The sequence below is a fragment of the Gastrolobium bilobum genome, unplaced genomic scaffold (assembly GCF_033153095.1).
Source record: "Gastrolobium bilobum isolate Gb01-03AN ecotype WA unplaced genomic scaffold, APGP_CSIRO_Gbil_v1 utg4266, whole genome shotgun sequence".
Classification (NCBI taxonomy): domain Eukaryota; kingdom Viridiplantae; phylum Streptophyta; class Magnoliopsida; order Fabales; family Fabaceae; genus Gastrolobium; species Gastrolobium bilobum.
Genome location: NW_026896613.1, coordinates 200,187 through 213,559, shown reverse-complemented (window position 1 = coordinate 213,559; position 13,373 = coordinate 200,187). Strand labels below are relative to the sequence as shown.

The 13,373-nt window shown below is 34.5% G+C and overlaps 1 protein-coding gene across 1 annotated transcript; it reads right to left on the bottom strand.

Moving 5' to 3' along the window:
• Positions 1 to 580: 580 nt before the first annotated feature.
• On the bottom strand, positions 581 to 3,181 carry LOC133300934 (G-type lectin S-receptor-like serine/threonine-protein kinase At5g35370). Its single transcript, XM_061500519.1, has one exon. It carries the CDS (start codon positions 3,179 to 3,181, stop codon positions 581 to 583), a length of 2,601 nt encoding a protein of 866 aa, XP_061356503.1.
• Between the last annotated feature and the right edge of the window lie 10,192 nt (positions 3,182 to 13,373).

The window sequence follows — 13,373 nt, the reverse complement described above, 5'->3', positions numbered from 1 at the left end:
TAATAAGTAGGTATTATATGAGAAGTCTCTTTTCTTATCACTCTCACTCCAATTTCCGTGATCTGTCACTGATAAAGCTCCAACTTCTTATGCAGACGTTGCAAGTCCATTTATTAATTTCGGTGAACAATTTATTCACCGATGGCCAATAAGCTTGATTCAGAAAAGTAAATGAAAAAGGAACCCGTCTATATGTATATGGCGAAAGTAATTACAATCAGAACAAATACAGTCAAACCCCAAAAGGTTTAGATTAGTTTTGAAGACCATCCAATATACGATAGGTACATGATTACATAAATATGCCTGTTACTTAAAATTGGGACATAAGAAAGAAAATCTCACGATCACAAAATGAAATTTCAGATTAGATAATTAAATTCTCTACATAAAACATGTGAATGACATATAATACTACTACATATACATATATACTAAAAAATAAGTCCTAATAGAAGCGGCCAATATAGCACCCCGCGTTCTTCAGCATTGCATGAAGATGTAGATATCATACATTTGATTGTGAAGGTCCAAAATAAATTCACTTACATTCTTATCAACAAAAAATTAGCAGAATTCCCTATCTTGGCCCTGAGATATTTTGTGAAGATATGTAAGAAAAACCAGTTTGTGAACCACTTGTCATGCTTGTAGAATTACGTGCTTGTTGATGCATCATAGAGCCAGACTCATTTTCCTCTGCAATCATGGAAGCCTCAGTAAACCTACGGCCATAAAAGCGCAGGAAGTTCAAAGATTCCATCCTTGGCTGCGGCAATGGAGTCCCACCTTCCAACATGCCAACAACAGTAGCCATATTTGGCCTAAGTGGTGGTTCTTCATGAACACAGCACAAGGCAATGCGAACTAGTTTCTCCACCTCATCATTTGTAACCCGTCCTTCTAGCCTTGGGTCAGCCAACTCCAGGTAACTCCCTTGTTCATGCATCTCTAAAGCAAATAGAGGAAAATAAACCAATCCAGTTGTTGATGAGGTTGGTGAATGGCCTCGACCACTGTTGCTGTCATCTACACTATGGCTTCTTGACCTAAAAAAACAATTCTTCCTTCCACTGATCAGTTCGAGCAGCACCATTCCAAAACTATAGACATCAGTCTTTTCTGAAATTGCAGAGTTTGTAAGCCACTCTGGAGCAAGATAACCACGAGTGCCTCTCATTGTTGTGAATAAACCAGACTCTTCAGGGCTAAGGAATTTCGAGAGTCCAAAATCAGATATCTTAGCCTGAAAGTTATCTTGCAAAAGAATGTTCTCGGGTTTGATATCACAATGAATTATCTTCAGCTCACAGCCACCGTGCAGGTAAGCAAGTCCACGTGCTGTTCCAAGTGCCACATCAAGCCTCTCTTGCCATTCTAAAACGGGTCCACCACCAAACAGGATGCGATCCAGGGATCCACGATTCATGTACTCATAAACCAACATACGATGTCTCCCTTGAGCACAAAAACCTTTCAGTTTGACCAAATTAACATGGTGAATATTTCCAATAACAGCAATCTCAGTGCAAAAATCTTTTTTCCCTTGAATGCCTATATTGACAAGTTTCTTTACAGCCACAACCGTATTATTAGACAGTACACCCCTGTACACAGCACCAAACCCACCTGACCCAACTAGAGTCTTAAAATTATCCGTAGCCTCCTCAAGTTCCTCATAGTCAAACCTTGTAGGTAAGCCCGGAATGAAGAAGGCATCCAGGTCCCCTGAAGAATGTGAGCTGGCTTTCCCTAATTTAACTTCTTGCATCTTTGACAGTTTCAATCTTCTCCACAAGAAGAAAAATAGTACCATAAAAAGAACGAATCCAGTAATAGGTAACATCACGGCAGCAGCCACGGGAAAACCCTCTTGAGAATAAGTTTGTTCATCATTAGTAATTTTAGATACACCAACAATAGCTTTAATGAAGCCCAACATGTCTCTTTCACCTGCATCTCTTGACTGAATGGATCCCAACTCATTTTCGATCATGTAACAAGAACCAGATGCATTTTCATAGAAAAATCCCAAGCAGGAACAGTTACTGGAACAAAGACTTTGACAGACAGATAAATTCACTCCATACATAATTGGATCAGAGTAAAAATTGTGAAAGTACTCCAGACCATACCCTAGTTTCAAAAACGAAACAACTGAAGAATTTGATTGACTATGGTAATCAGTAGAACCACAAGCAAATGGCAAAGAATAAGATCCATTGCTTGGCACACAACCACCAAAATTACCTGAGTCTACACGGAAGTTTGAGGGACAAGAGCAAACAGGTGTAGATAATGTAGTGTCATCAGCACATAAACCTACTCTGCCACAAACTGAGGGAGTTTGACAACCGTCATCTGGCCCCACAAATTCCTTCTTCCAGTCAGTGCCAGAAAAGCTGCTAATAGTAAACTGGCCAGAGAGAGCCAACTTTGCAATTCGAAAATTGGTTAGTGGCAAGCCCACATGAAAGACAGCCACTATACCATCATGTCCAAAGAGATAAAAACCTGTTCTGTTTATTGCCATGTATTCCACCATATCATTTGAATTCTTATAGACGTTTGTAGCCGTCGATAGTTTCCAGTATGTCTGTCCATACCATTGCAGTATTGCATCAGAGGCAGTAATTGTCAGGTTGTAGTTTCCAGTTGACAAGTCTGAATCGGATGCAGCACTTGACAGCGATGCTCCAACCGGCAAACGTTGTCCAATGACAATTGTGTCAGTTGGATATTGGAAGCTCTCCCAAAGAGAATCGTTGGACTGATCAAGTAAAATAAGATTTCCCATCTCAGTCAGTACAAGCTTATATGCTCGTGATTTCAATGGTGGTGTTGACCATTTGGTGTTTCCATCTTTATCTGCAACTGTAATCCCTTTGACGGTTAGACTCATTTTACCAGAATTAGAGATGGGAGCATTCCGGTTAGCAGACCAAATGATAGTGCTTGACGCAACATGAATGACACACAGATAGAAACTGGTTTGTTGACCACCGGGATTGAATATAGAAGCCTTGAATGTTTTATTGGGAGACAATAAGAAGGAGCCAGAGTCATCAATCAATTGAAGATATGAAGCAGTGAGATTTGGTTTGATATAATCCAAGTAAGTGTAAGCAGAGATGGAAGTAAACAAAAGGAAAATGTAAGAGAAAATTATGTTAATTTTCATGGTGTAATTTGATGAAATACAGAACTGGGACAAGTAAGAAATGGATTTGGAATTGAGGAGGGGAAGCAGGAAAGGGTGGAATTGGTCAGCTTCGGTGATCTCTTTTCTCCTATCCTCCAAATTCCAATCCATTTCTGCGTTGACTATTGAAATTCCTCAAAGGCCCATCCTTCTTTCTCTCTCTCTCTCTCCCCCTCTGACAAACTGTTTCCAAATTCCAATTAATGACGAAGGGGATCATTATTAATTATCCGGTGTTTACACTGGATAGGCACGCAAAGAATAAAAATTTCAGTGACAGAGAAACTTTTATATATGTTATCTGTTCTGAGTGATTAGTTGTCAAAAGACTCAAAACCCATGACTCGTGCCATTTCTTTCTCACATCTTAAAAGTACTATTCCCACAATCCTCCTCCTCAATTTATTATTCTCTAGTAAACTAAAGCCGACTTGTTTTAAAACTTAACGACTTCTGGGCCAGAATGAGTCATGACTTGAGTAGTTACTATAATTTATTCTGAAATAATTGCCGTTACATGCATGATTTCCACAGCTCATCTTTTTAAATATATTATATGAGAGAAAGAGATACACATCGGAAATTACGAGAGGAGAAAGTAGGAGGTTTTTTTAATTTAAATTTTAAATAAAAAATATTAATTTTAACTAAAATGATCGTATTTTAAAAAGACAAACATTTTTATTATATTATATTCCATTCAATTTATCAAAAATTGTAAAGGGAAAATAGTTTGTCCATTGGAATTGGAAGGACACAAGTTGTGTCAGTTTAGCTACTTATGATTATATTTTTTCTTGAAGTACATAATTATAATATTATTGTAAAGTGATGGAGTGGATCCTTTTACGGGAAATTATAACCACACAAATATGGATTAAATTATAATCATATAAAGATAAATTAATGGTGATAAAAGAAGAGAAAACATATATTAAAATAAATAATTACAAAATCATCACCATTCATATACTTTTTTATGAATATGATTTTCACGTACCATCATGTCGTCCTTTTGGAAAAAGTGTGTGTCATTTTAAAAATGTAAAATTGTATCATTTTAAGGGAGAGAAAGAGATAGATAAAGGAGAAGAGAGAGTTGATAAAAATAAAAATAAAGATGTGGGTCCCACCTTGTTACGAGAGTGAAAGGATATAAATAATGTAGTATAAACACTTTTTCCTATTTTAAAAGAGATGATACATTTCCATAAAGTGTGAAGGATTAACGCGGGAATTTGCTTGCGCTTATGCAAAAGACATGAGCGTTGGAGATAACAGGATATGCGGAGAAGGATATGAAGAGAGCAAGTCCCTCGAGAAGAAAACGATTTACGAATTCTCCCAAAAAAAGGATTTTCGAGAAAACTGGTGCTAAAAACCCTAATCTTCTAAAGAAAACTAGAACTAAGAAGGCAGGTCACGACTCGTTTATCTTCTCCCCAACACTAAGTGCATGTTTCGAAGCTTTTGCCAAGTTTGACTACTGTTTTTAAAAATAATTTTTTGGTTTTAAAAAGAAAAAAACCGTTTTATAAGAACTGTTTTATAAAAAAAAAGTTAAAATTATAATTTTTTTTTAGAATCAAATTTAAAAAACATGTTTGAGTTATTTATTTTGTGTTTTGATTTTTAATTTTCAAAATAAGAAAAAACACACAAAAACACATAAAAAAACCCAAAACATGACTAAATAGACCCTTCTCATACGCAGAAGTCTAATCAAATAAACTTTTTAAAGATATATGTCATTTTTTTTTGTTCTCACATTTATTTTTCAGTTATACCCTTATTCTAAATTTCTATTTATAAATTGGGAGAGGTTATATTTACTATATCTTTTTCTTATTATCTCTTATTATCAAATCTTAATCGTTAATTTTTGCCAATTTAACGGTTATAATTTATTAGAAATTAATAATTAATGAATAAATATGACCTAATAAATTACAACAGTTAGATTGACGAAAATCAACGATTAAGATTTAGTAGTAAGAAAAAAGATAGTAACTATAACCTCCCCCTTTAAGGATAGATAACTTATTTATAATAATTTAAAAATTAAATTGTTATGGACTTGACATAAAAGTCTACATTCTAAAAGGTTCAAGAAAGGTAACAGCTAAAAGAGAAATTAAGGAAAGATTTGTTAATTGTACTGATTCTAATGCGGCGGCAATGGATCAAAGAACTGGACCCACAATATTTCAAGGAGGCTCAGAAGTCCACTTCTGTTAGGTAAGGGTTAAATCAATCAGGTATACACTTGAACTCTCTCTCTTAGCTGTCATTGTGCACACAACTCACCTTTTGACTATGTCGTTACTATAGTGCACAGTGATCAGTTATTCTCTAAGGTATCTCCCCATAGATGCCTAAGAGATGGTATTGTGATCCAACATAAAATCATTAGTCTCTGACTAGACATTTTTGTCTCAAGAATAGAACATAAATAATTAAATTAAAAATTTTTAGGGAAAAATATTTATCCTTTTAAAGGATATAACTTTGTGTCATTTTAGATTATAATCGTTGATTTTCGTCAATCAACGATTATAATTTATTGTGAATTTCTAATAAATTAATATTTTTGACTCAATAAATTATAACCGTTGATTGATGAAAATCAACGGCTAGGATAAAAAATAACACAAAGTTATATTATTTAAAAGGACAAATATTTTCCCAAAATATTATTATAAAATATAAAATCCAATAAAATGACTAAAAGTGTAATTAAGTGTCCGATATTTAAAAAATAATATAATGAATATGATAAAGTATTACAAAATTATTGATCAAATCATGATCTATTTAATTTTAAGTATATAATTTCTAAAAGACACTTGTAAACTCATCACTTCATTTCTCTAAAATGGTAACACTGATGTGAACACATCTTTTAAGTACTCATTGTGGGTTTTTTGACCCTAATTTATTAAAAAATACCCATTTTGGCCATATTCCAAAATTATACATCAATCTGCCCTTATTTAATCGATTACGAGAGTCACTTAATCGATTAAGTGTCGAAATAGTACAAGTAATCGATTACTATATTGGTTTAATCGATTAAGTGTTGAAATCTAAATTCGGGCTTATCTTTGACAACATTATTCTGCCAGTGTTGGGTAATCGTTGGGATAAATTATCGCCTAACCATTTGACTGCTTTCCAGTGCTCTTTGTCGGGGTTTGACAAAAACTGACTTGCCATTGCAAAAGCATACGCTAGATTGAATCTCGTACATACCATAGCATACATCAAACTTCCGACGGTGGATTGGTACGGGATCTTCAACATCTCATCTTTTTCTTCATCAGATCTCGGACATTGCTTCTGGCTCAACTTAAAGTGTCCGAATAAAAGAGTGCCCATTGTCTTGCATTTGTCCATGTTGAACCTCTTCATAATCTTCTCAATATATTTTTCTTGACTTAACCACAATAGCCTTTTAGGTCAATCTCGGATAATCTTGATTCCGAGTATCTACTTTGCAGGGCCGAGGTCCTTTATTGTGAAGGATGAGCTTAACACGTTCTTAAGGGCGGCTATCATCATCTTGTTTTTCCCTACAATCAACATGTCGTAAAGATATAAGAGTAAAATCAAAAAGTCTCCAGCCTCATACCTTTTTACAAATATGCAATGGTCGGCCTCAGTCTTCTCAAATTTATGATTAGTCATAAAAGATTTAAATTTCTTGTACCACTGTGAGGTGCTTGTTTTAAGCCGTACATGCTTTTCTTCAAACAGCAGACCAACTCTTCGCATCCCAGAGCTCGGAACCTTTCAGGTCGCTCTATACTTATTTCTTCTTCGAGGTTCAAACTGAAGTCATTTTTACAATATGAGAGAAGATTTCTTCAAAATCAACTCATTTCTTGTGATTGCAGCCTTTCACCACGTCCCTAGCCTTGTACCTTGACTTCTGGCCATTTTCTTCATTCTTAATTTTGTACACCCACATGTTCTTTAGAGTTCATCTTCTTTGAGGTAGCTCGATCAGCTCATAAGTTTGGTTTTCATGCAAAGACTTCATCTTGTCCTGCATAGCCTTTTCCCATTCAGTTTTGTTTGAGTTCGTCATGGCCTCATCATAACTTTATGGTTCTTCCTCTTTAGCAACAATTGTATATTCATCAGTAAGGTACCTTGTAGAAGATTGTCTTACTCGTGTTGAGTGTTTGGATTGTTCTTCAGGTTGAGAATTTGGCTCAGCATTCTCATTATCTTGGATCTCATTATCTCAGACCTTAGCATCTCGGTCCTCATCAACTTGTTCATTTTCTCCCCCTGCTTCAACTCAAACAGCAGGGATGGGTTCTTCTCCTCGGGAAACAACCCGGACTTTGGGCTTCAAGATGTCTTGAATAGTCTCGTTCTCATGAAAGACTACACCCAGCTTCGCACTATTTTCTTGTTGATTGGATCCAAGAGTATAAATCCAAATTCGCATCTCAGCGAACCGAGGTAAATGCATTTTTTAGTTTTCGCATCGAGCTTCGCCCTTTTATTTTTAGGGATATGCACGAAAGCTCGGCATCCAAATACTCTTAAGTGATCATAGGCCGCTTTTCGGCTTGTCCAAACTTCTTCAAGAATTTCTACTTCAATGGTTAGAGGTTGATCAAGTAAATAGCAGATCGAACTGTTTCAACCCAAAATGATTTTGGCAACCCGACATGTGATAGCATGCTCCGTACCCTTTCTTCAATAGTTTGGTTCATCCTTTCAGCAATTCCATTTAGCTGAGGATTCTTTGGGGCTGTCTTCCAAAGTCAGATCTCGGCCCCTCTGCAATACTCACTATCATTGTCAGATCGAACCACTTTCAGCTTCTTACCAGTCTCCCTTTCCACCATTGCATGAAAATCTTTGAACGCTTGGAGTACCTGGTCTTTAAATTTTAACAGATACACCCACACTTTGCGGGAATGATCATCAATAAATGAAACGAAATATTGAACTCCCCCAAGGGATCTCTCCGACATGAAACATACATCGGTATAGACGAGGTCAAGAACGTATCTGCATCACCTGAGATGATCTGGTCTCACGAAAAAAGCTCAGTGCTGCTTTCTAGCTAGGCAATGTGTGCAGCTCTCCAGTACTTGGCATTTTAACCCAGTCAGAAGTCCTTTCTTATTGAGGATTTGGAGCCTTTTTCGCTCATGTGGCCGAGGTGCTTGCGTCACAACTCTATGATAGGTCCATCTCGGAAAGAGTTGGCTTCTCCACCATTGTTTTTCCCTTGCATCACACACAAGAAGCTTTCCTTCTTACCTCGGGCCACCAACAAATTTCCCTTGAACAATTTCCATCTACCACTTCCAAAGTAGTTCACTAACCCAACATCATCAAGCTTGCCTATTGATATTAGGCTCAAATGCATGTCATGCACATGCCTTACGTCTTTCAGCACAAGTCGGCACCCGACATCCGTGATCAGGGTCACATCACTAACTCCGACAATATTACTCATTACCTGATTTTCCATCTTCACAACTCCAAAATCTCCACGTACGTAAGAGGAGAAAAAATCTTTGTCTAGAGTAACGTGAAAGGAGTCACTAGAGTCAACAATCCAGGTGCGGTCATTATATGCAACATTCAAAAAATTATCTTCTTCAAGTAGAAATATCTCGACATCATATTGGCAACCACCACAGTGGTGCTCTTGTCTTCTTTCTTCTTAGGAACAATTTGATTCAGCTTCATAGTGATGTTTTGTTCATCTTTCCGCAGAGTCTTGCAGTCCGACTTCTTTTGGTCAGGCTTTCCATAGTAGAAACACTTCAACTCGTATCTCGGTCTTGACCGACCTTTGGACTTGTCATGTCCATCACAACATCGGCTCTTGCTTCGACTCCAGGAGTCAGACTTTCCTCTATTCTTAGCCACGTTTCCCTCGGAGGTGCTAGTCACACCTCACTCTCTTCTCCTAGCTTCTTCATTCAGGAGGCTGTCAGTCACAACATCCATCATCAATTTTCCATCTGGAGTCGAGTTACTCAATGTCACTACTAGAGTATCCCAACTTTCTGGCAGCAAGCTCAGCAGCAATAACACATGTATCTTGTCATCAACCTGCATCTCAACTTTAGACAGCTGATTCACATTACCTTTGTAGGTGTTGAAGTGTTCAATCATGCTCATGTTGTCCTTGTATTCCAGCTTTACAAGTCGACGAATCAGGTTTGCTTTGTTTCTGAGAGTCTTCTTCTGAATCATGAACTCCAGTTTTGTTCATAACTCGTATATGTTCGTGAACTCAGACACGTGCTCGAAGGGGCTTTTGTAAATATATTTCCTTATCATAGCGACGACCTTATGACTCAGGATTTCCCACTCTTTCTCGGTCTTGCCTTCGAGCATTTTTTCATGGACAATGGGCTTATATATGTCCTTGAGTACAGATGATCTTCCAACATCACTCTCCAATAAGTAAAGTTGTTTGCGATCATCTTGAACATGTCGCTATCATAGGGTACGCCTTTTGTCTCCATCTTGTCTCCTCATAACTCTTTGAACTCGGGCTCTAATATCGCTATTGGGAACTTGGTTCCCTCAACTCGGCACCAAAGCATGTCACAAGTCAAACATTGATCTTGGATCTCGATAGTCAAAATCAGAAGTGTCCTGAATCACCAGGTCTGCCAACCCACAACAGAAAATGAAAAATGCAGAGGAGAGAGGCAGATAAGAACATTGTCGATATTTAACATGGGAAAACTTTCTCTAATCTGAAGAAGTAAAAACTCACGGGACACTAGTCCATAATCAAACTTCCACTATGAAAATAATGGGTATAAGATAACAAACTTCACCAATAATGGTGGTTACTCAAAACTCATCTCCAATGGTGGTATTCAAACTTCCCTCTATAGTAGCTCTCTAATACAAAGCTCTAAGCTTTTCTCAAAATCACTAAAATGTTCAACCTACTCACTTTCATACACCACAAGCATATATAGGGGAGGAGTTTTTCTAGAATATCAAAAGTGAAAATTAGGATTTCTTAGGCCCCACAAAAGTAGGGGTGTCAATATAGGTTTTGACACGCAGGTCGACCCGCGACACGACACGAAAATTCGTGTTCGGGTTGATCCGCAAAAAAATTCGTGTCGTGTTCGTGTTGGGAAAAATGACACGTAAAAAATTCGTGTCGTGTTCGTGTCGACCCGTATTTTTTTAAAATTATTTTTTTTTTAATTTTTTATAATTATTTTTTTAATTTTTTTTAATATCGATCCAATTTTTTTTAAAAAAAATTCAATTACCATTTTGACCCCTATTTTGCGTGTTATTCGTGTTATGTCGTGTCAACCCGCAAAAAATTTGTGTCGTGTCAGTGTTGAAGATTTTGACACGAATAAAAATTTGTGTCGTGTTAGTGTTGATGTATTCGTGTCGTGTCAACCCGTTTTGACACCCCTACACAAAAGTAACATTAAGCTTTGTGCAACATTGAAGGAAGAAAAGCCCAACAATGTCAACATACTTATAGGTTTTTCATTTTTTTAAGTGACTATTATGTTTTGTTTGGGAGTTTGGAGGGACAAGAAATGAAGGGGATCCAAGGGGAAGGGAGGGGAAAGAAGAGAAAGAAATTGAAGGGTATTCTTTTTCCTTGTTTTGGAGTTAAAAAAATTGTAAGGGAGAAATTGGAGGGTTAGTAAGATAATTTTAAAATTTTACCCTTTTTAAAATATTAATATAATTACTATATTTTACAAATAAAAAAAATTTAAAATTTCTAAACAAAATTATTTATATATTTTTCACAATATTAAAAAAGATCATATTTTTGACAAAATTTCTATGTTGCAAAGTATGAAAATTCTGTCAAAAAATATTTTTTCGTCGGAATACTTTTCGTTTGACAGAATTTTTATCTGATGAAAAATTTCGACGTAAAAAAATTGAATTTTTTTTTTATTGATAAAAAAATTTTGTCAAAAATTTTGACGTAATGTTTTCCATCCAAAACTTTCAATGGAAATGTATTCCGATGGAAAAAAAAATTTGTCAAATTTTTTGAGAGAAATGTTTCTGTCGAAGCTTTCGATAGGATTCACATTCTGTAAATAATTTGGACAGAATATTTTTTTCGTTGAAATTTTTTACAGCAATATTTTTCGTCAAAATTTTGATGGAAATTTTGTTTATCAAAAAATTTGGAAAAAATATTTTCGTTGAAAATTTTCGATGGAAATGTATTCCGTAAAATATTTCGAAGGAAATATTTTTTGTCAATAATTTTAACAAAAGTGTTTGCGTCAAAAAACTTTCGATGGAATTCAGATTCTATAAATAATTTTGACGAATTTTTTTTCCGCCAAAATTTTTTACGTAAATATTTTTCGTCAAAATTTTTTAAGGAAAATTTTCCATCGCAAATTTTTGATGGAAATGTGTTCTGACGAAAATTTTGACAGATATGTTTTTTTTTATATATTTTGAGGGAATTTAGATCCCGTAATGAATTTTGTCAAAAAATTATTTTTCATCAAAAAAATTTACCCAAATGTTTTTCGTCATAAATTTTTATGAAAATATTTTTTATCAAAATTTTTTGCTGCAAATGTGTTTTTTTTTTTAAAAATTTGATGGAAATATTTTTCGATGAAACTTTTGATGAAATTTAGATTCTATCGAAATTTTTGATGGAAATGTTTTTGGTCAAAAAAAATTTCAAAAATGTTTTTTGTCAAAAAAAAATTTGTAATTGTTTTCCATAAAAAAATTTTGATGGAAATGTGTTTCGTCGAAATATTTGACTGAAATTTTTTTCGTTGAAAAGTTTGACGGACATATATTCGTTGAAAGTTTCAACGGAATTTACATTCTATCAAGAATTTTGACTGAATTTTTTTTTTTGAAAAAAATTTATATTTGTGATTATGGCCATATCTTGTTCTGTATCTAATATTATCTTTAGTTTCGACGGAAATTTTTTTCGTTTCTATTGTCAACGTAATATGTTTTTTGTCAAAAAATTTGTCTCTATTTTCGATGATATATTTCCTGTCGATAAATTCTATCGATATTTGAGACTTTTCTAATAATGTCACATTTAAAAATGATTCACATTTATGTAATTTTTATATTTTAATGCTAAGGGTAGATAAGTAATTTTCAATATTTTCCCCCTCCAACCCGTCAAATTGAGAGAACTTTAGTTTTAAGGGTGAAAAGGGTTTTGTAAGATTTTGCAAAAATTCTCAATTCCCTTTCCCTTTTTTTTTTTAACTCACAAATAAGGGAAGAGATTAATAAAACTCTTTGTTTCCTTCAATTACTCACAAATAAGTAATTTAACAATTATAAATTATTTTTTGTTTTTAGCATATTAATGTTCATGATTAATAACTATCATAAGTTTCACAGTAGCACTATTTGTTTCCTTTTTTTTATAATCTTTCACGTACTCTTTATTCTTTTCATTCCTTCATAATTTTATTACTCTTCCTATGTTCTTATTTTTCTTGTTTATCTCGTTATTGATACTAAAACTATATGTTTCTTACATCTTTTTCAAGTGCTGAAAATTTTGAAATGTTCAAAATAAATAAGACTAATTGTGTAAGAAAATGAGCAAAGACAAACAATTTCTTAAGATGCCCACGGAACGCGAGTCTATACTTCGATTTCAATAAACTACGTGATCAATAATATATTAGGGTGTGAATGCGACAGTTAGAGTTATAATAATAGTATATGGTTAGCGCGGTTGTCGAATTGTCTGAATTATTATATTTGACATAAGGACTACGACTATGTAATAATTCCGTATCAACTGTCTTCGCACAGCTCAGCCACGCCCACATGCTGGTTGGTGGCTAATGTAAGAAAGCTTCATGGAGTTTATATATGAAGATACGACATCATGTCTATATTTTTTTATGTGTACTTTTTTTAATATTATTAAATCAGAATTTCAAAAGAAGAGAAAAAAGATAAATATTAATTAAAATTCTGATCTAATTGCATTAGAGAAGAGTAGGTAGAGTAGACACAAAAAAAACTAGGTATAATATCTTATTCTTTATATATATATATATATATATATATATATATATATACACACACACACACATCATATCTTAATCGTTAATTTCTGTCAATCTAATGGTTATAATTTACTCAGAATTATTAATTAATTAAT

Excerpts from the sequence above, each read along its gene's own strand:
- LOC133300934 (XM_061500519.1), bottom strand. The coding sequence starts at position 3,181 with ATGAAAATTAACATAATTTTCTCTTACATTTTCCTTTTGTTTACTTCC.